Source organism: Carassius gibelio, chromosome A3 (assembly GCF_023724105.1).
Source record: "Carassius gibelio isolate Cgi1373 ecotype wild population from Czech Republic chromosome A3, carGib1.2-hapl.c, whole genome shotgun sequence".
NCBI lineage: Eukaryota > Metazoa > Chordata > Actinopteri > Cypriniformes > Cyprinidae > Carassius > Carassius gibelio.
Genome location: NC_068373.1, coordinates 6,997,210 through 7,019,187, shown reverse-complemented (window position 1 = coordinate 7,019,187; position 21,978 = coordinate 6,997,210). Strand labels below are relative to the sequence as shown.

At 39.7% G+C, this 21,978-nt stretch overlaps 1 protein-coding gene across 4 annotated transcripts; it reads right to left on the bottom strand.

The window, feature by feature from the left end:
• Nucleotides 1-2,845: 2,845 nt before the first annotated feature.
• On the bottom strand, nucleotides 2,846-16,779 carry LOC127944833 (platelet endothelial cell adhesion molecule). Of its 4 annotated transcripts, none has more exons than XM_052541160.1 (15): nucleotides 16,630-16,779; nucleotides 16,516-16,539; nucleotides 13,063-13,356; nucleotides 11,849-12,130; nucleotides 10,263-10,523; nucleotides 9,709-9,978; nucleotides 8,912-9,193; nucleotides 7,584-7,859; nucleotides 7,146-7,284; nucleotides 6,972-7,051; nucleotides 5,416-5,469; nucleotides 5,271-5,336; nucleotides 4,228-4,299; nucleotides 3,557-3,627; nucleotides 2,846-3,078 (listed from the first exon to the last, which is right to left on the bottom strand). In XM_052541160.1, the coding sequence occupies exons 1-14, from the start codon at nucleotides 16,766-16,768 to the stop codon at nucleotides 3,584-3,586; spliced, it is 2,283 nt and encodes a 760-aa protein (XP_052397120.1). In that variant the 5' UTR covers nucleotides 16,769-16,779; the 3' UTR covers nucleotides 2,846-3,078; nucleotides 3,557-3,583. The 4 variants fall into 4 exon arrangements, with proteins under 4 accessions (XP_052397120.1, XP_052397125.1, XP_052397103.1 ...); XM_052541165.1 differs by having other exon boundaries at nucleotides 2,846-3,075; XM_052541143.1 differs by having other exon boundaries at nucleotides 3,605-3,627.
• Between the last annotated feature and the right edge of the window lie 5,199 nt (nucleotides 16,780-21,978).

The window sequence follows — 21,978 nt, the reverse complement described above, 5'->3', positions numbered from 1 at the left end:
CCCCTATTTAGATCTCCTAGTGTGCTCTGTCTTGCGTCGGTTCATTGTGTTCCTCATATGTGTTCCTACCTGTCAGCCTTGTGAAAGAGTATTCCCCGTTGAGATATTGTATCCTGTATAACCGTGAGTGTTATTTGTAGTTAGTGTTCTCCTGTTTTGAGTCTTTGTTTATCTTGTTTAATCAGTCCCATTTAGTATTTGTTGTATCTGCCCTAGTCCTGTTTTCCCCCTCGTGGGTTTTTGTTTTCCCCTTTTGTTAAATAAATCCTGTGTTTCGTTACTTCCTGTCTGCACTTGAGTTCCTCCCTACCAAAACCCTGACAGATAAAGGTTTCTGAAAGATTTATCTTGATCAATGGTTTTTAATGCTGATACTAATAAGAAAAGCATATTAGATGATTTCTGAAGGATCATGTTACACTGAAGACTTGATGGTGAAAATTCAGCTTTGCGTTGCAGAAATAAATACATTTTATTCAAACAGAAAAGTTATTTTACACTAATCATATTTCACAATATTTCTGCTTTTACTGTACTATATTTGTAATCACAGGCATCTTTCAAAAACTTTTAAATAATCTTCCAGATCTCACACAGTAGTACATGCTAAAATAGTACCACAATCCTTTAAAAAATAATTACACAGTAAATCTTTAAGTCTGACAGTTGTCATAATTAAATTAAATTTAATTCATACACTCAAGTAGTCATGCAGAGATATTAGAGAAGGAATGGGCATGAGGCTAATATTAAACATTTAAGCAAAATTAATATATTGAGGACACTGGTTGTAATTCTCAGTAATTTTGAACATGAGGTTTCATATCATATTTTTCAATGTTATAAAGGCAATAGTGTTCTTTGGTAAACCGGATTAACAAGCCTGACAGGACCATAGACAGGATCGACAAGCCTTGCCATTAATGGACTGCTGCTCTTCATATGCACATCAATTTTCGTTCACAATACATGTGATGCATATGTTATTGGCTATTTTGATTGAGTTTAGGGCATAAACAAAGTATACACATATGTGGATGTAAACCGAGTTCTAGTTTCTACTAAAGCGATTCATTTCATCCATTTGGAAAATGAATGTGATCTTCTGGCTGGGTGAAGGTTAGTGAAGAGTGAACTACCCACATGATCTCATTGCATAACACAGATATCATCTTCAGTTGGATGATGGCCTAATCCAGGCACCTTCATGTTCTCTCATCGGGTCAATCCATCAGGAGCTTTTCGATGAAAGTGGCAGGTTATCTATAGCACATCCCTGTGTGTAATAAAGAAAGTCAACGCACACTGTGAACCAGCCCAGAGGCGCATTTTCTACCCTTTAAAATAACAAAAAAATATTGCGCCATTGACTTTAGACCAGGTTTGAGTTAGTCTATGGTGCAGTCTAATTTCAGCTCCTTAAAATAGCAATGCACCTGAACACACCTCTTTTTTTAGATGCCCATCTTTTTTTAGATGGGCATCATGGGCACACAAATGAGTGCAAATGCATTTGTTAATTAAAAGGCATGGTGCTGGACGGGAAAATGCAAATGGCACCGGACTGAAACTAGCAAACACACTTGTGCTGCTCCTTGCGTGGCATTGCGCCGGGTGTATGATAGGCCCCTAAATATGAGCACACACATTCACTTCCATTCATGTACATGCAAAGTGTTATCATACATATGCCCTTCATTTTCTGTTACTTCCATATTTATAGAAAGGATAATGGAGAGCATCTCCAATCTGTTCAGTTTGAGTTTTACCCGAGTAAAACAGAGTCGTCTGAAAAACAGGTTTGGCAAGCTTGTAAACAGTGACATTAGTTGTTACCTTACAATCTTTACCATATAAATTGCTACCATGCTAACCAGATTCCACATTCTGCACAAGCCCCATAATGCAAAGTAAAACACAACATGTTCCCAGAATACATTTCACAGGGGTCAGCGTGCCAATTTTAGCATTGCAGCTAACTACAGGACTGGAATTCTGCACGACATTGACTCAGGGCTCATGTTATGAACAAGTGAGAGCAAGTGAGGGACACTTTATGGCAGTAAAACAGAGGTACATGATGTTCCCCTTCCCTAAAATAAGCACAGAGAGTGGTGAAAAGCTCAGTGTAAACACCTCATATGGCTTCTGTAACAAAGCCCTAGCAGTTACTGTGGCACCCCTGAAGATCTATTAATCTGCTAAAGTGGCACCCCATTATGGGATTCCCTTGTTTCCTCTAATATAAGGTAACCACAATGGGTAGCCATTGAATTTTCTCAACACATCTTTTGTTTGCGTGTACTGCTTGTAGAATGTGCAGATCCTAGTTTGCATGATGGAACTAACACAGATCTAGCAAGTCTTATATATATTAAATATAATATTTTAAGACAGGGTTGACATATTTTACCTACTTACACTTCCTAAAGGAAACCTTATAGAGAAACAAAAATAACAGAGGTCCTAAAATAAAACCCTGTGGTACACCAGAAAAATGGCACGTATTTTCAAAGACAGCGTTCACTTCTCTCAGTTTGTTTACAACAGAAATTAATGATGAGAATGAAAATCTGGGTGAAATTCCTTGATTAATATAACTATATATTCTTCGAATTTAGTTAAAACAGCTTTTCCTAGGAACCAACTCCTATGTAAAAAGTAAGCAGTGCTTTTGATCCTAAATGTTTAAAGGACACTTTGGGCTGGCTCCACTTTAAAAGTCTTCATCTTTCAAGTGGTTCAGTGGCTCCCTCGTGTTCTGGAAGCAAAATGCCTTTCCTGTTTGTCATAGTTCTTGAAAAAACACACCAAAGAGGAAAAACAAAGAAATCCAGCAAAAGACTTCATTTGACTGCTCAGATTTTAATCTTTCATATACAAAGATCACAACAAATCTTACTCATGTAACAAATCCAAGCCCAAAGTAATGTTAATTATACCAACAAATATTCATATTCATGATTGAAAATCAGCTTCTGGTGGCGGAGAAGCTGAATAAGTTATGTGTGAAGTGTCGAAACTCTTTCTTGGTTCTTGTTCACTGTTGTTGAGTTGTGCATATTCCAGAGTCACCTGCTGGGAAAGACACACACTTCACAAACTAGCTTGCAGAATCATGTTTTAAGCAATATTTTACATTTTAATTACCTGGCTGTCCAAACTAATACAGAAATATAACTGTGGACAATACATGCAGCTTTATTTTTTTTTTTGTACTTATATTTCATTTCCCCCCAAATTATATACCATATAATGAGAAATAAACAACTACCTTATAATTATAAAGTCTGATTCTCATATTCATTACTACTATATGAAACAAACCTAAAATAGGATACAATGATGGCAATGAGAACTGAAAATATTTGGATGGCTAACTACATGTAAAATGCTTAAGTTACTTCATTTTCCTCTTTGGATTTAGTGTGATTGGAAGTTTTCCTGACAGGCTTCATAAGACTGACCAAATCAGATACAACGTATTGAGATTTCTTCTGTGGCACCTATTTCTTCCACAAGAGGGCCTCCCGGTTGCAAAACTATTTGTACATACCTACATGTGGACTTTTGTGTCTGTGTGTCAACAATGTGCGTCACTTACGCCCTCAGCCTGTTCCGAAACTCCTGCAAAAAACAAAAACAAATGAACCACCGTCACAAAAGAGGCGCAGTGGAATATGGATGAATATTTAATAACTTCAGCCCAGCTTCCTGAACCAACTATAATCAACTCCCAAGGAAGAGGAGTGCGGTGCCCGCCTTAGGCTTATCGCGTTAGTGCCATGCTAATGTGCCTGTGTAAGTAATCTGTTTCCCTCCAGATGCAGCTATTGTTTGGCAATATGTGGGCATGCCAAAACCCATTTCAGCGTGACCTCTGCTATGTTTCAGCATTGTTTCAGACACATACCACAATGATTAGTAAGAGGACTTGCTATTAATCAACCAGGGAAAAGGGACTGTGGAGTGTTTCTTTGCACTGAAGAAAACAATAGACAAGTTTCTGTGTCGTTTAGGCAGAGGAACATGAGGCTCCAGGGCCCATTGTGAAAACAGGAAGCTCCTTCCCACCAGTGCAGGAAGTAGCCACCTGGCATCTCATGCATGATGAAAACACCACACATTCATTAACAATGTCAGTTTGGATACAGTTTAACAGCGTACCTCTTTTACTTCCTGTAAAGGTCAAGCTGTAATGTACGTGATTCAAACATCTAAGCTCACCTGGTGTGGACACCTGGACATCTGTGTCCTGGACACTGTATTCTGGCTCTGTGGTTATCTTCACGGGAACATCTATTAAAAATACGGACACATTTTCACACATTTTTTTAGCATTCAAATGGAATTTATGTAGTCAAGAAAGTTGAGTTGATAGGAAATTCTCAAAGTAGTCATGATTAATCATCATTAATTTTCTGTAAAGTTGCTTTGCTATCATTTTGTATCATATAAAGTGCTATACAAATAAAACTGATTTGAAATGAAAAAAGATCCAATGGTTTTTTCCTTTTTTTTAATCAGTAAGGAAATAAAAATACTACATTAAAAACAAAACAAAACAACATTTAAAAATATGAATTAGAATTTCCATATAAAATGTACACTATTTTAATTTTAAACTAATAAACTTAATGTGATGAATATCTGGCAGTCACACTTCAGATAAAACAAATAATAAATACACAACAACCAAGTTTATATATTTATCATCAATTTTATACATTTTATTTAAATATTAATTGTGCCCTGGTTAACCATATTTTAACCGTGTCCATACTTTTTGACTGAATACATTTAGTTGTTTTAACAATCAACAGATTTATCCTGATGCTAAACAATAAATGCATTCTGAAAATATAATTATTTAAATAGACTACATTTAAATAAACTTTGCCATCAAGATTATGTTTAATCCACTCATGTGTAATCTAAATGGATGGAAATTACGGCTATATGGAATTGAAATAAGAAAGAAATGTCAATGTTTGCAGCACAAATGCACTGTGTTGGATCGCCATCGATATTGAGTTTAAAATCTGGTTCCTGAAGAAGAACTGTCAGGAAGTGTGCTGATGAGAGGCCTGGGAGGAGCTAGGAAGGCTCAGAACAACAAAGCAGAACTGCCCAAGCTCCAAAGAGATTTTATTTTCACAAAACAGAACCAAATCCAATCATCCAATATATTCAATTGACAGATTTTTCACAATGATTCCATCCGAGGAATTCATTGACTGTCGAAGAACATTGAAATTTTAGCAACTCACCTCCGCTGGGATCGACTTCCTGTGGATGAAGCAGCTCAGAGTTTTCATCAGTATGATCGTCAGAATCTAGTAGAACAGCAAGCAGAGGGTGTCATCTGAGTAACTCACATCACATTGGCATAATCTGGTGTAAGATCTGTACTACCTGAGGCAGATACATTTTCACTCCAGACATTCCTGCCCATCACACAGGGAGTTCCTGTAAGGCAGAAATCAGGATATGGGTTCAACTTCTAATGTCAGAGAAAAATCAATAAAATACAATTTTCAGTATGATTCAATATTCAGCCATTCCAATAAGCCAGACATATCCAATTTAATGTCCTATAGAGCCGGTTGGAGCTAAAGTCACACCCCTCCCTTTCTCAGCCCAATGCACAATGATACCAGAAAAGGGATATTATGTAACAATCTGCATAGCACTTTTTGCATGTAACAAACTCCACCTGAATTGCAATTGCATTGGTAATGCAAAACTGGAAGTTCATTCACTTTAATTTAACTTAAATGGACCTACTTTGACATAAATCTAAATAAAGATCAACGTCACTTAATTTTAGGAACACACAACACCTTAAAGGGGGGGGGGGGTGAAATGCTCGTTTTCACTCAATATCCTGTTAATCTTGAGTACCTATAGAGTAGTACTGCATCCTTCATAACTCCAAAAAGTCTTTAGTTTTATTATATTCATAAGAGAAAGATAGTCTGTACCGATTTTTCCCGGAAAAACACGACCGGCTGGAGGCGTGACGTGTGGGCGGAGCTAAAGAATCACGAGCGTGAATAGGCTTTTGCGTTGAGAGCGTTTGGAAGCTGTGACATTAACGTGAGGGAAAAACCATCATCCAAAACAAATCATGGCTTACAGTCAGATTCAGTCGTTTATTTATGATCCAGAATCAGATCCCAAGGCTGAAACTGAATGAGAGCAGCAGCAGCAAGGACTCGCTCCGAGCGGGGCTCGAACCCGGGTCTCCGGCATGGGAGGCGGATGCACTAACAAGGAGGCAGAGATATTTGAAGCAGTTTTACTCACCGCCTGCGGTTTCAACACACGATCATTACCCTTTTTCGTTGGGACTGCATCATCCTTAAGAAATAAACGATACGCAAATCCGTCGTCAAACTGGGCCTTGTTTGTAAAACAAGCATCTTCGAAATGCAGGGAACAAACACAAACACTTGCACAACTCCGTTGATGCTCTGTAAAAATAAACTCCATCCACTGGTCCCTTAATGCTGTTTCTCTTTTGGTAATCTGTACAGGGTTGTCTTGCCCTGGCAACCAAAAACACACTTCTTTTGTGACTTTTCGCGACGCTCTCGCTCTGATCAGTGAAGTCTGTTGTACTCTCATTGCTGTGCTATACGGGAGCGCGCGCTCTTCCGGCAGAAGTGCCTCAGGACCCATATAAGGAAATTCTGCTCCATCTAACGTCACACAGAGCCATACTCGAAAAAAACTTTCCAAAACTTGTGACAAACTGGAAGAGGTATTTTGGGAACAGAAATACTCCTTCAAACGTACAACTTAATTTTTGAAACTTTGTCCATGTTTAGCATTGGGAATCCAACTCTTTAACAGTGTAAAAAACTCAGTATGCATGAAATAGCATTTCACCCCCCCCCCCCCCCCTTAAATCATAGCCAAATGCAGTGTATTAATGTTAATATAACAAGGATGGGGACATCTGTTACCATTGAGAGCAGTGTTATCTTCAATGTCGAGAGTAAGGCTTATTCTCATGGGGTCACCTGATTTGGGTCGTGGAGGTTTTCTGAGAAACAAAGCAGTTTAAACAGAATGGAAAAAAGCTTCTAATGCTAATTCAAGAAGTAGATGTTAAACAGAGATGAAGAGAGGCCTCTTACACTGATAACTCAGTCGCTTGCTCTTTTTTGTGTGGATTTGACAATTTCTTTGAAAAGACTGTCAGGACTATGACGCTAGCCACCAAAAGCAAGATACAGAACACTCCAATAAGAACCTTCTTCCACAGCGCTAAACTCACTATAAAACACACAAAAATGAACAGAAAATGAACTAGAACATCTTCTGTAGACACACAAGACAATTACAAGCATTACATTCTCAGCATTGCCGCAAGGGGTGCTGTTAGCGTAGCATTAGCATAAACAGGCAGTTTCCACTGTCAGTTACTCTTTCAGGTCAACTAACTTTATCACCTGCGACTGTGTACTTGAATAGACTATGCATTACAGTTCAAAATACTCTATATCTAAACATAGAAGCTCTACTATGACTTCAGAGTGATCAGATGGTAAGTCGGTGTGTGTTTACCAACTTACCGCCAATTCTGGCTGGAAAACTCTTTTTGGTTTCATTGGCGTTATTGGACGCCTCACAGTAGTAGTCGCCTCTCTGGCCTCGCTCGATGGCTTTAACGACGTATCTTCCTTCTAATGATCTGACTTCTTGGGTGGAGGAAGGGAGCTTAACTGTGTTATAATACCAGGTGAAGGTGATGGGGTCAGAGCCCTGGTGTACACTGCAGATGAGGATGAGATCTGTCCCCTCTGTGACCGTAACTTCCTCCGGCTTCAGTTCAGGCCTGGAAACAGGTACTGGTAGACAGATTTTTTTTTTTTTATGTAAGTACAATAACACTGAAGTCATCTTTCAGTTGTTATTCACTGAATATCACCAGCTCCATTGCAACTTCCAATTCAAAATTTGTGAGAGCAAATGGTGTTTGGGGTCATTGTCATGTTTTTATCTGATTGTGAACAAGAATGAGATTTTAGAGGTTTGGCTGAGTGACATATATAAAAATATCCACTTCTGTAACAATGCAGCTGTTGGATGACCACAGGAGATTTTAAGTATTGCCATTGTTTTATGGTCAGCTTTTGTGTGTGTGTGTGTTCATTTATTTTTTTCATGGAAATTCCAGCATGATGTTTTTGGAAGAACATGAATAAATAATAATGACAGAATTCACTGAAGTTGATTAATAATTTTTATGGTTCTTCAAAAGTGACTCATGTTAAACTTGGTTAAAGCAAACAAAACAAGTACTAGGGAAAAAAGGTGTATATCATGTCCTCTAGTATAAAAACAAAAGAGTATTGAATAAGCTTTAGAGGCGGTGCATTGCAGTGATTTTACCACAAATAAATGGTGACATTAGGAAGGATGCAAAACTGTGACCAAATCACTGTAACACATGCTTTTATAAATCATTCAGCTCTTTTAACGTGATTTGTGTTTCACTGAACGCTTATACAATTGACTATGTTAGAAAAGCCATACATACAGATCTGGTTATGTGTTAGTTTACACTATGGTAAAAGTGTTTTGAGGTTCAAACATAATAGTAATAATATAGGTTTATTTTTGATGTTTTGTTTTTTTTGAGCCTATGTTGCGAAGATTTGTCATGACAAACTTTGAATGGCTTGAAATACCTTTCCTGAAAGTGAAACTTTAGCAGGCTTTGATTTGAAGGACAGGAATATAATGAATGTGACATACAATGGTACGGGACTCAATGGTCCATCAGTGATTAAAGCTAATATCAGCATCTAAAAATGGCAACATGCACTTCCAAATTAATTCAAAAAGAGTAACAACCCAGATGTTTCGGTAGGAAGTTGTCAGGATGTGTTCCTCTTACCTATGACTGTTGCTCTTAGGGGTTTGCTGGTCTTACGGAGCAATCGCACATTGTTAGAAGCCTGACATCTGAAGTTGTCGATATCTTTAGGAAAACTGATGGAGGTTATATTAAAGATCGCCCTGTCAGCTGCCTCAACCACTTTCTGATCCACTGGAACACTGGTCTTCAGTAAGGTGTAGGTTATTGGAAACGTTCCATTTTCAGCCTCACATGAAACCCTGAACGGCTTACCAACAATCACCTTATCAACAACACGAAGGACTGGGACAGAAACAGGCACTGGAAAAGAGAGGAGGAAAAATAAGAAGCATGCACAAAAGAAAACGTGGTCTTGCAGTGCACCACATCAATTGGAATAAATCTATTTGGGTCGATTCTACACTTAAAAATAAAGGTTCTTTATTGGCATTCATGGTTTCATGAAGAACCTTCATCATCCATGTAATCTTTCCATTCCACAAAAGGTTCTTTAGATTTCTGACTTAGAATTATTATTATTTTTTTTATGTTTTATTTAAGACATGTTCCCTGAAAGTTTCTTTGGGGAACTCAAAATGTTTCTTCAAATGCATCACTACAAAAATCCCCTTATGGAACCTTTATTTTCAAGAGTATTGGCATTATTGGGAGCAACTGTATTTCTATTTTTTTTAAACAGCTTTTGTTATTACTTTATTATAACATGTTATAACATAGATATAAAAAAAAGTTATTATATAGCAGTCAGTTAGTAATATGGGTAATATATACATGTCCCTGAGTACAAAGATTTAACAAAAGCAGAAAATCATCACCTTTAGCCTTTAAAATAAACGGTAAGCTGGTCTTATTGACTTCTTTAGCCATGGCCATACAGCAGTAGTTCCCATTGGTGGCCAGGCTTGCAGTGTCATCGTATGTGGCAATTTCTGCAATGCTTTGACCATCTTTCAGCAAAACATACTTTATATCTGCTTTTCTGATCTTCGCTGGGGAGATTACATCGCTGCTGCAGGTCAGAGTGAAGCGCTCGCCTTCAAAAACCTGGTCTGGGATCATTCTCATAATTGGCTTCGAGAACAGTTCTGATGAGTGAAGATGGCGACAAAATTGTTTTTTTATTATCATGCAGTCCTGGGTTATTATAGTCAACTAAAACTAAAATCGAAGCCATAACTTAACATAAAAAAATCAAATAAACTGTATGTATTGTAGCTAACAGTATCTGAAAGCATTTTAAGATTAGTCAAAATGTTAAGTAAAAAACACACAAATGGTTTGCGATGTGCACAACCTGAACAACAAATAATTGAATTGCGTGAAAATCTGATGCACATTTTTTAAAAATAAAAACTTGGTGTTATTATACCTGTAACATTTAGCTGATATGATGTCTTCTTTTGCACGCTGCCTTTCTCTGCTTTACACACATAGTCCCTTGAATCCTCAGATCTTACTACGAGGCTGTGTGTGAAGTTTGTATGAGATACTCTAAGAATGGTTTTGTCTCTGGTGAGGTACAATCTAAGATCTGAGTATAATTGCACGTTACATGTGATCTGCACCCTGTCACCCTCAACAACATTCACATTGGGGGAGATGCTTATTTGTGGGGTGATCACATCAAGATCTGTAAAAAAGAAAGTCCGTCTCACTGTTAATGCAAAATATCATCAGATGTGTTAATATTAGGGGTGTAACGGTTCACAAAATTCACGGTTCGGTTCGATACGATACACTGATGTCACGGTTCGGTTCGGTTCGATACGTTTTAGATACAGCAAAATGTAAAAACATCTCAACTTTTCAGAATGCCGCAAGCGCACCGCGGGTCATGTGACAAGAACCAACCAATCAGCTTCATCCTTTCCCGTAACAACGTTGAGAGCTCAGCCAAGATGAAGGAACAGCTGATCATAGTTGTATATGGATTGCAATTTTGAAATAAATTCAGTAGCAGAGCTACTGCAAGCGATTTTTAGAGCTGCAAATCCATTTATCCTTCGCTGAAATTTCCGCGTCTCATGGAGAGAGCACGTCATTGTTGCTTAGCAAAGACAGACGCCTCATGAGCGCTTCTGCCCGAGCGCTTTGGAAAGGAGGAGAAAGACGCGCTTAGCGTTTTCCATGCGTTTTTAGGCACGATATGTGAACGGCCCCTAAGGCGCTCGCTCACTCAGCACGCGCTGAAGGCTCGTTGCAAAATGTCTAATGCATTTAACAGACCAGAAATATAAGATCCTAAAATAACCAACAGGTCTGGTGTTTGGGTTGGATTCCCTGTAAGCTATAGTGTCTAAATGCTGCAGGGATAGTTTGCTGCGTGCATGTTTCTCCTTTTTTTCGTCTTTTCCCAGATAGTACTGACGCATATATCCCAGATATTCCCGCTGTTTTTTTTTTTTTTTTTTTTTTTGTAATCCCGCTGGTGTACCCTGTCATGTTGCAGATGCGACATACCGTTGTTTTTTTATCCACCACTCTCTTGCCATCACCATTATAGCTTAAAGGGAATCCAAAGGGCACCCAAACACCAGACCTGTTGGTTATTGGAGGATCTTCTCATTTCTAGTCTGTTAAACGCATTGGCTATTTTGCAACGAGCCTTCAGCGTGTACTGAGTGAGCGAGCGCCTGCTGAGTAGCCTAACATAAACATATAAGATGGTGTTTTTTTCTTCTTCTGGAGTGTCAGGGGCGTTTCCTGTTACGTTGTTTGGGTTATTGGGCTACCATGTTAAACACATATCATTATATTTCTTTCTCTCTCTCTCTTTTTTTTTTTTTTTTCAAATATAATTAATTACTCCAACGAACCGTTCGGTATACATAATGCGTACCGCGTACCGAACCGAAAGCGTCGTACCGAACGGTTCAATACGAATACGCGTATCGTTACACCCCTAGTTAATATATATATATGGGGTTCTTTAAAGTAACTTGAATATGCTTTTACCTTGTACAGTAACATTCACCATGTTGCTTTTGTTGGAGTGTCCTTCTGTCGGTTGCATCAATACCATATAGTCACAATGCAGGTAGATGTCTTTGAGCTTCTGCATGGTCAGAGTGGTTGTCACAGAGTTGATGGTACTAGAGGCTTTCCTGACCTCCCGATCGTTTTCGTAGAAGAAGAACACCAGACTGCCCATCTCCTCTGGTGCACTGCATGTGGCAATAACGTCTCCCCCCTCAAACACAATGTCAGACTTCACCTTCAGCATTGGGATTTGAAGTCCTGTATGGGTTTAAAGACTTTCAAAGACTGAATATAATCAGTCACATCAACACACAATTTAAAACAAAATAATTCTGAAGTATCATCAGCAAATCTTGACAAGGCTTGTTGATGTACTGTTCATATCAAATTGCATCATTCAATGGTTGTTCTGATGACGAAGTTGTCATCAAACAAAATACTGATTTTGAAGATGATAACGAAAACATTTTAAGATTAGTGTATCAACTACCAGAATTGGTAAGAATTGATCAGTAATGCTTTTAAAGGGATAATTCACCCAAAAATGAAAAGTTGCTGTTAATTTACTCACCTTCAGGCCACCAAGTTGTAGGTGACTGCAAGTCAATGGCTACTGTTACTTTGAGAAGTAAAAAAATGCGTAAAGACAAGACCAAAATAATACTCCTGGCTCCTGATGATATACTGAAGTCTTATGAAGTGAAATGATCCATCTGTGCAAGAAACTGAACTTTATTTACAACATTTTCACCTCAAATCCAATTCTTTTCCATGAACTGGTTCTTTCGGATAGCTAGTTTCAATGAACTGGTTCAAATAACTGATTGGCCAGTTTGTTTACATCATGCATTGACGTAATTTAGAGCTAAGCAATTAAATTAACAGCGTAAATTAGCGTAAAACTCTTGCACAAACTGATCATTTCGCTTCATAAGACCTCAATATATCATCAGGAGCCACGGGTATTAAGTTTGTGTTGCCTAATATTTTTTTTTTTTGAATCAAATTGATGGAAGCCATTGACATGAATTTAATGAATCACTTAAGATCCGTAATATTCTTCTGAAGTAAAAAAGGTCACCTATATCTTGGATGGCCTTATGGTGAGTAAATTAACAGCAAATATTCATATTTTGGGTGAACTATCTCTTTAAGATGGGGCTTAGTGGAGGGTAAGTTATGTCACTCACCTGTGACGTTCAATGGCAAAGTGTTGCTCTTCTTGTGCTTGTCATTGATGTGGACACTGCACTGGTAGCCACCAGAGTTGGAAACCCTGGCATTAGAGAAACTGCGCTCCATCCACGAGTCACTGGTATTTTTGGAGTAAATCACCTGATCGTCCTGCGTGAGGCTAAAGGAGTGTGTCAGCGGCTGGCGATGGCTCTGACTGACACTGGCTTCACAACGCAAGGTCACTTTAGTGCCACTCTTCACATTAACAGCTGGAAGCACAGTCAGTTTCACCTCATCAATGGTCACTGCTGCTCAGAAACATCCAGAAGTAACAAACACACACATACAAGAAAACACAAATCAAGAAATTGGTCAAGAAAAAGTGCTTTATTAATAAAAAAAAATATTTAATCTTTTTTAAATTATTCTAAAATTATTTTACACATTTAGTCAAATGAACGGCAATTAAAAAAAACACTTGTTGGCTCTGAAATAACTTATAACTTAAGTTAAACTTGCTGTGAATCCTGCACATCCTCTTACTGTCACATATTTATGGTAATTATTATATATAATGTATATTTCTATATTATATATTTAAAGCATATGTATTAAAAATGTTAAATCAGTAGAATATACTTTAATGTAATTTCTACTGAAACTTATGTCGCGAAAAAATTACAATTTAATCGTGATTAATTGCATCCGAAAATAAAAATACAAATACAAATAAAAAGAAAATATTTACATAATGAATATAAACAGTTCGCTACTATAGGTTATGTAAATATAAATACACACACATGCATGTATATATTTCAGTGTTATCTTTATATATTACATTTATAAATAATGTAAATTATATGAATATAAATATATACATGTAAATGTAAATACTTTGAAAAACTGTATGTGTGTGTGTATTTATAAATGTGTGTGTGTGTGTGTGTGTGTGTGTGTGTATTTATAAATACATAATACATATACACAGAAAACACACATATATTATGTGTGATTGTTCAAAAATGATTGTTTTGTATGCAATTAATCGCGATTAATCGTTTGACAGCACTATTTAAAATATATTTATTATGCAAATGCAGTTTCGAAGTTGCAATTTAGTGTATTTCAAATATACATACTTTAAAAGTATTATTAAATAACACACTGCAGTTAAAATTATAGTCCAGAACTTTGTGTACTTTATGTAGGGTCCTTTTTTAAAGCACGAGAAAAGATTATTAAAACGTAATGATAAAAAATTTATTTTAATGTAAAACGTTGAATTTTATATTTTTACAAGTGCACTTTTTAAAAGAAGCTGTCATTAAAGTGTACTCTCTTTAAAGGGGGGGGGGGGGGGGGGTGAAATGCTATTTCATGCATACTGAGTTTTTTACACTGTTAAAGAGTTGGATTCCCATGCTAAACATGGACAAAGTTTCAAAAATTAAGCTGTAAGTTTGAAGGAGTATTTTTGTTCCAAAAATACCTCTTCCGGTTTGTCACAAGTTTCTGATAGTTTTTTTCGAGTATGGTTCTGTGTGACGTTAGATGGAGCGGAATTTCCTTATATGGGTGCTAAGGGCACTTCTGCCGGAAGAGCGCGCTTCCGTATAGCAGAGCACTGAGAGCACAACAGACGTTCACTGATCAGAGCGAAAGCATCGCGAAATGTCACCAAAAGAAGTGTGTTTTCGGTTCCCAGGGCAAGATAACCCTGCACAGATTACCAAAAGAGAAACAGCATTAAGGGACCAGTGGATGGAGTTTATTTTTACAGAGCATCAACGGAGTTGTGTAAGTGTTTGTGTTTGTTCCCTGCATTTCGAAGATGCTTGTTTTACAAACAAGGCCCAGTTTGACGCTGGATTTGCACATCGTTTATTTCTTAAGGATGATGCAATCCCTATGAAAAAGGGTCACGATTGTGTGTTGGAACCGCAGGCGGTGAGTAAAACTGCTTCAAATATCTCTGTGTTGTTAACTTAGCTGTCGGCGTGTAAGCACATCAAGTAAACAACATGCGATGTTGTCATCAAACTGCACTTTCCACATGTACAGCTTAAAAAAAAAAAAAAGACGACAAAGTGGAACTTAGTCATTTTCCAAAACCACTAAGCAAATATACACAGTTTCAGTACATACCACATAGAGACGTCGTTGCTGATGCTGCTCTTGTTAAATTTCAGCCGCTGGATCTGATTCTGGATCATAAATATACGCTGAATCTGACTGTTAGCCATGGTTTGTTTTGGTTGGTTTTGTCCTCATACGGTAATGTCACAGCTTCCAAACGCTATCAAAGCAAAAGCCTACTGGCGCTCGTGATTCTTTAGCTCCGCCCACACGTCACGCCTCCAGCCGCTCGTGTTTTTCCGGGAAAAATCAGTACAGACTATCTTTCTCTTATGAATATAATAAAACTAAAGACTTTTTGGAGTTATGAAGGATGCAGTACTACTCTATAGGTACTCAAGATTAACAGGAGATTGAGTGAAAACGAGCATTTCACCCCCCTTTAAGTACACTTAAGCAGCCTTTAATTTTAGAAATAATATACTATCCACAAGTCCAATTTTAAAGACTCGCAGTAAATGTACATTTATTTCAATTAAGCACACTTCTTTTCACAAGTGGTGTATTCTGGTATTGTCTCATCAGTCATGCGATGCTGAATTTGGCTAAAAAGAAGCGTCAGACAGAGCCAGTGCATTGTTCCCAAAGAAACGTGTGCTTTCTTCGGCTCTCAAAAACAAAACAAAAACAAACAAAAAAAACCCTTCTAAAGACTCATGTTCTCTGTGTGTTTACTTTGAGCAGAACACACTGTTCTTTTCCTGAAGTCTTAAAGAAAGTGTGTAAAGCAGCAGCGATCTCAACAGAAGGAAGCGGAAGGAAGTAAAATCCCATAAACAAACGCTAAACACTTCCCTCTCAGGAGTGAAGAGCCTGTGATTTCTGCCGTACAACTCTCAACCTGGCCAACAAACACAACTGGAGTTCACTGCTAAACACCACTAAAAGCTGGAAAAACAAGGATAATCCGAACCCAGACTCAATGGTGGCGTGTTTACCAGAAAAACACAGTTTCTGTGGCTTAGAATCTGCATCACTGATCATGTTTGAGCCTCCAATTAGAAGCAGACTAAACATCTTGATATTGAAGTCCACACTTCCTGTGAGGGGCTAAACAGTGCGTGTCAAAGTATCTCTGAAGGAACAACGCATCCAAGGGAATCACAGATCTGCTCTGACTAAAAATACATCCTAAAAGTCTCAGAAAAGCACAAAGCACATAACTATTTTAAAATATTTCACTGCTCCCTTTTCCCAGCTATATAAATCAAGCAGTTAGGTTAGTCTGAGGTAAAAATAACCCTACAGAAGCTAGCGTCCCGAAACTGTTTCTCTCCCATGCAAATATAAAGTACAGATTGAAACTGGAAGGTGAAACGAGGACTTACCGGCCTGTATGTTGGCTGCTTGCCCTGCAGGTGAGAGCAAAAGGGAGAAAGAGGTGAGACAAGTGAACAAAAAGAGGATGAGCGGTGTCAATCATCAGTGCGAGGAGTCCTTACACAGTGTGCTCAGGCTGATGTGGAGCAGGCCGATCCAGAGAAGACACACGCTCATCTTTCCAGGTGAGTGTTCATGAATGTGAAGGACGCATGAAGGGGATGGATGAAGGATGAAGAGAAGGGCAGAATGGTGGCACATTTCACTTGGAACCGCCTTTCTTTGTTTAACGTGCATCAGGAAACGTGTTCCTTCCTCAGGATGTGTGTATTTGAATGCTTCATTCGTCCAGGCCCTTGGAAAAAAAAAAAAAAATCACCTTTCTGTTTATGGCGGGTCTCAAAGGTCTCATGTTTTAGATCAAGATGATGCTTTCTGAGGCACATCAGCGGTGTGGCATCCATCCAGCACAAACACGTGTACCACAGTAGCACCCTGTTTTTAAAACATTACACAATTCTTGACATGTGCCTTGGTCACATTAGGTCTTTTAGGACACATTCCACAGTTATACCACATCTGCCTTCGGATACAAACCAGACATTTCCGGATATTTCTTTGATTTTGAACACAATGGAAATATCTTTTATTTAAATTTTTATCATTATACAATGTTTTTCCGGCAAGCACCATGTAAATTAATTCCATATATTTTTGGGCAGGTACCAAGATAATTTGCCTTCAGTTTTAGTTAACAATATCAGCGCTGATTAAGGTTTGCACCAGAATTTTGAATTCATATATTTGAATTGATATATTTTGAGTTTTAATTTTAATTTTAATTAAAGTCTGTAGTGCTTTTTTTATTTATTTGTAATATTATAATTAAAATATTGAAAATGTATTGTTTATTCAGTTTTATTTGTAGTCATTTCATTACTTACATAGTTTATTTTTATTATTTTATTTTAGGTTTTTCTTTTAATATTCAATTTTATTTCATTATTTTTTTTATTTTTTATAAGTGGTGTGTACTATGGCATTACCATTTTTATTTTTTTTATTTTTTTTTAATGTTTCCATGACAATACTACACATTGTGTACGTGTACTATGTTACACATGCTTTTTTGTTTTAATGGTAACATTTATGAATGTATTTATTTTGGCATTGCACCATACTAACACATTGTATTTTAGAAATGGAACATTTTTTTTTTTATAAGTTTGCTTGGTAGCACTTATATTATCTATGTCAATGCCATGTATTTTTCTTTTTGCATTATGATATGTTGTTTTTGTATTGCCATAGAAATTATATGCATTTGTGGACATGTATGTATCATTTTAGAAGAACATTGACAGACAATGTAAATATCTTAGTATATGAGAATGTTAATCATTTACTATCATGGAAAAGCATGGTATTACCATCTTGTACAATTACTTTACCATGGTTTGCCCACACAATTTTTTTTCTGAAGAAATGTGACCTCAATGGTAACATATCTGAGTCCAGTGTTCAGAAGCAAAAGTATCATCCTCATCCTTCAGCACAAGAGGCCACAGAAAGGCCTCTGCACAAGTGACCTTGACATCACAAGGCATGCTTGGTGCATGATTAAAGGGAATGAGTTAAAAACAAATGTCAATATGTGCCTCTGGCTTGCAAGCTTCTTAAAAGGAGATCACAGGATGCAATCACTAGGTGACCACTAGGTGCCGCTCTAGGTTTAGAGAAGATGTTGACTGCAGAGAATCTGTCACAGAGGTAGATGCTAAATCAGTATAATGCTTCATCCCTTCATTATCAAAGACCAGAAATTAGCAAAAAGGTCTTTCTCTCCCTAAACTCCTGTCAAAACAAGATGTGATGCTCTGGATGACAGAATTAACTGAAGCGTCTCATTCACTTCATTTATGTGACCCTTTGAGCCTCTATTCATGGTGGCTCCTCTCTTCTCTTGCCTGAGGGAACTCTTGAATTAACAGTGCTAAATGATTCATGCTGTATTTTTGAGATTTAAATGGGCAACTTGCCTCGCCAGCAGCAGCACAACCAGTGTAGTCACTGCTGTGAAGTACCTCAGGTTTAGCACACCACGTCAAACACAGGATGTCCTGCTGCCCACAATGCCCACGTGGAAATAGATGAAATGATCACGAAGGCAGAGCACATTGAAGAATCTGTGATTCTACAGTTTTTTTCTTCTTTAGCTGCCTGTAAGGATCTGCTTCAGTTGTATTGCTGTTCTGCAGCGTGTTGAAATGCATTCAGCCCATATAGATGTCCTTGTTATTAACATTTAGCAGCTGGAAAAGGGGATTGTGGACACAAAACTGTATATATATATATATATATATATATATATATATATATATATATATATATATATATATATATATATATATATATTTTATAAACACTACTGTACCAAATTTTCAGTCAATACAAATTTTTGATGATTTTGAAATAATTTTATTTGAATAAAAATACAGTATAACAGTAATATTGTGAAATATGATTACAATTTAAAGTATAGTAATTAAGTGTCATATGATCCTTCAGAAATTATTTTAATATACTGATTTGCTGCTTGAAAAATATTTTTACTATTATAAGTGTTGTTTGTAAACAGTAAACTATTATAAACAGATGTGCTGATAAATATTAGAATTTATATACCAATTGTCACGGGCTGAAAAATCACACGACAGGGTTTAGTGCAAAAGTGAAGCCCCGGAGGGTGTATTTATTGACAGGTGCCTTGAACTGCGCTGGTGCCAGTAGTGTCCAGTGTCCGTCCTCGGTGCCACGTGATCCTATTTGCCGGCCGGCTAAGTGCAAGGGAACTTGGTGTCTGGTGCTCGGGTGGCGGGCTGGTCGATCCGCAGCTTTCTGGAGGAATAAGAGACACAACATTAGTTTCTGTCGTCTGTAGAGCCTCTTTCCCTGTGTCACCTTCAGGCGCAGCTTTTATATACCTCTCCTCATCCACTTCAGCTGGGACCGATCAGTCCACTGTGATTGCGTGCAGGTGAATCTCCCTCCCTCCCACGCTGATAGGTGCCCAGGACACGGCTCACCCCCCCCCCAAGCGTCGTCCTGGTTCCAACCCGAGGGGGGAGGTGGGGGCTGGGGAAGGAAGAGTACCTCACAGACCTGCGAAAGCTGCCCACAGGCGGGAGAGTCCATCCGCATTGGCGTTGGCGGTTCCAAATCGATGTCGCACATCAAAGTGGAAGTCCTGGAGTGCCAGGAACCACCGCGTCACCCGGGCATTAGTGTCCTTCGCTAGGGAAGAGAAGTTAAGTAAAATACACCTGCAGTACCATACCTGTTTCTTGGTGGAGGGCCTCGGGGCAGAGAGAATGGCTGTCACTTTTCTCTGTTGCGGACGGAACAGGCCCCGGCCCACCTGGAAACCAAGGTACTGTGCTTCAGGTAGGGCGAGGTGGCATTTCTTGGGGTTGGTGGTGAGCCCTGCCCGCCGCAGCTCGAGAAGCACCCTCCGGAGCCGCTCCAGGTGGTCCTCCCAGGTCTCCGAGTGGATGACGTCATCGATGTAGGCTGCGGCGTAAGCTTGATGGGGTCTCAGCACGATGTCCATTATCCGCTGGAAGGTAGCCGGAGCCCCGTGCAGCCCGAAGGGGAGAACCCGGTACTGCCAGTGGCCAGTGGGGGTGGAGAAGGCGGTCTTTGGTTTGGCGGTCTCTGTTAACGCCACCTGCCAATAGCCCTTGGTGAGATCGAGCGTGGATATGAACCAGGCTCTCCCCAGCCACACCAGCAGCTCATCGACACGGGGCATCGGGTATCCGTCGAACTCGGAGACCTCGTTTAGGTGGTGGAAGTCGTTACAGAACCGGAGGGTGCCGTCCGGTTTTGGGACCATAACTATGGGACTGGACCAGGGACTGCAGGAGGGCTCAATGATCCCTAGCTTCAGCATCTCTCGTACCTCCCCTTCGACTGCGTGTTGCCGGGCCTCCGGGGTTCGGTAGGGCCGCTGTCGTACAATGGTCCCTTGCGGTGTGCGTACATCATGCTGCAGTAGGTGGGTCCGCCCGGGACGTGGAGAGAACACATGAGAGAACTGACTGACCAGATGTTGAAGCTCTGTCTTCTGGGCGGACGACAGGTGGGGGCTGACGTCAACAACCACGGGTGAGGTGGTGGCTAGGGCCGCAACCTGAGTCCTCGTCCCCTCCCAGCACTTCAGGAGATTGATGTGGTACAGTTGGCTTTCCTTCCGGCACCCCGGCTGGTGCACTCTGTAAGTCACGGGCCCCACCTTCTCCGCGATGATGTACGGGCTTTGCCATTTGGTTAGGAATTTACACGCTGCTGTTGGGAAAAGGACTAGGACGTAATCACCTGGCTGGAATTCACATGGTTGGGCCGCGACGACACGTTCGGCCACTTGGGCGGCGCTGGGGCTCCCGGCGAGCAACCAGTGATGGGCGAGGTGGTTGAGTTTGGCAGCTTGGGCGCGGGCTGGCAACCGACTATTATATTCCCAGGCTCAGAACAATTGGGCCGCGGCAATGGGAGACAAACCCACGCGCGCCAGAATTTCCTTCCATTATTCGTCATAGGATTCCTTTTGGTGCGCTGGCATGGAAAAGTAGGCCTGCTGGGGTTCCGCGGTTAACAACGGTGCCAGTATCCGCGCCCACTCTTCACGGGGCCAGTCCTCTTGAGCGGCGATGGATTCAAACATGCCCAGGTAATGCTCTACATCGTCGTAGACAGTCATCTTTGGCAGGCGCTGGGTGGCTTGAGTGCGGGGGTCCGGCAACGGGGCCCGCTGAGCGGAAAGCAGAGAAAGCAGAGTGGGAAAAAACAACAACTTGGTGATCCAATACAATCGTGTGGGTCGGTTATCCTTCAGCAATCTGCCCGCATCCTCCACCAGTGTCACGGGCTGAAGAATCACACGACAGGGTTTAGTGCAAAAGTGAAGCCCCGGAGGGTGTATTTATTGACAGGTGCCTTGAACTGTGCTGGTGCCAGTAGTGTCCAGTGTCCGTCCTCGGTGCCACGTGATCCTATTTGCCGGCCGGCTGAGTGCAAGGGAACTTGGTGTCCGGTGCTCGGGTGGCTGGCTGGTCGATCCGCAACTTTCTGGAGGAATAAGAGACACAACATTAGTTTCTGTCGTCTGGAGATCCTATCTCCCTGTGTCACCTTTAGGTGCAGCTATTATAGTCCTCTCCTCATCCGCTTCAGCTGGGACGGATTAGCCCGCTGTGATTGCGTGCAGGTGAATCTCCCTCGTTGCCGAGGCGACGCTGATAGGTGCCCAGGACACGGCTCACACAATTAAAATTATAGCAGTTATGACCTAGTAGTTATTTTCCTTTCCTTTCCTCTCCTCTTCCTTTCCTTTCCTTTCCTTTCCTTTCCTTTCCTTTCCTTTCCTTTCCTTTCCTTTCCTTTCCTTTCCTTTCCTCTCCTCTCCTCTTCCT

Coding starts and splice junctions, on each gene's coding strand:
- LOC127944833 (XM_052541143.1), bottom strand. CDS start 16,768: ATGTGCCACCATTCTGCCCTTCTCTTCATCCTTCATCCATCCCCTTCA. Junction 4,300..5,270: donor GGAAGTCGATCCCAGCGGAG/GTGAGTTGCTAA, acceptor TATTTTTAATAG/ATGTTCCCGTGAAGATAACC. Junction 3,079..3,604: donor TTTCGGAACAGGCTGAGGGC/GTAAGTGACGCA, acceptor TGTCTTTCCCAG/CAGGTGACTCTGGAATATGC.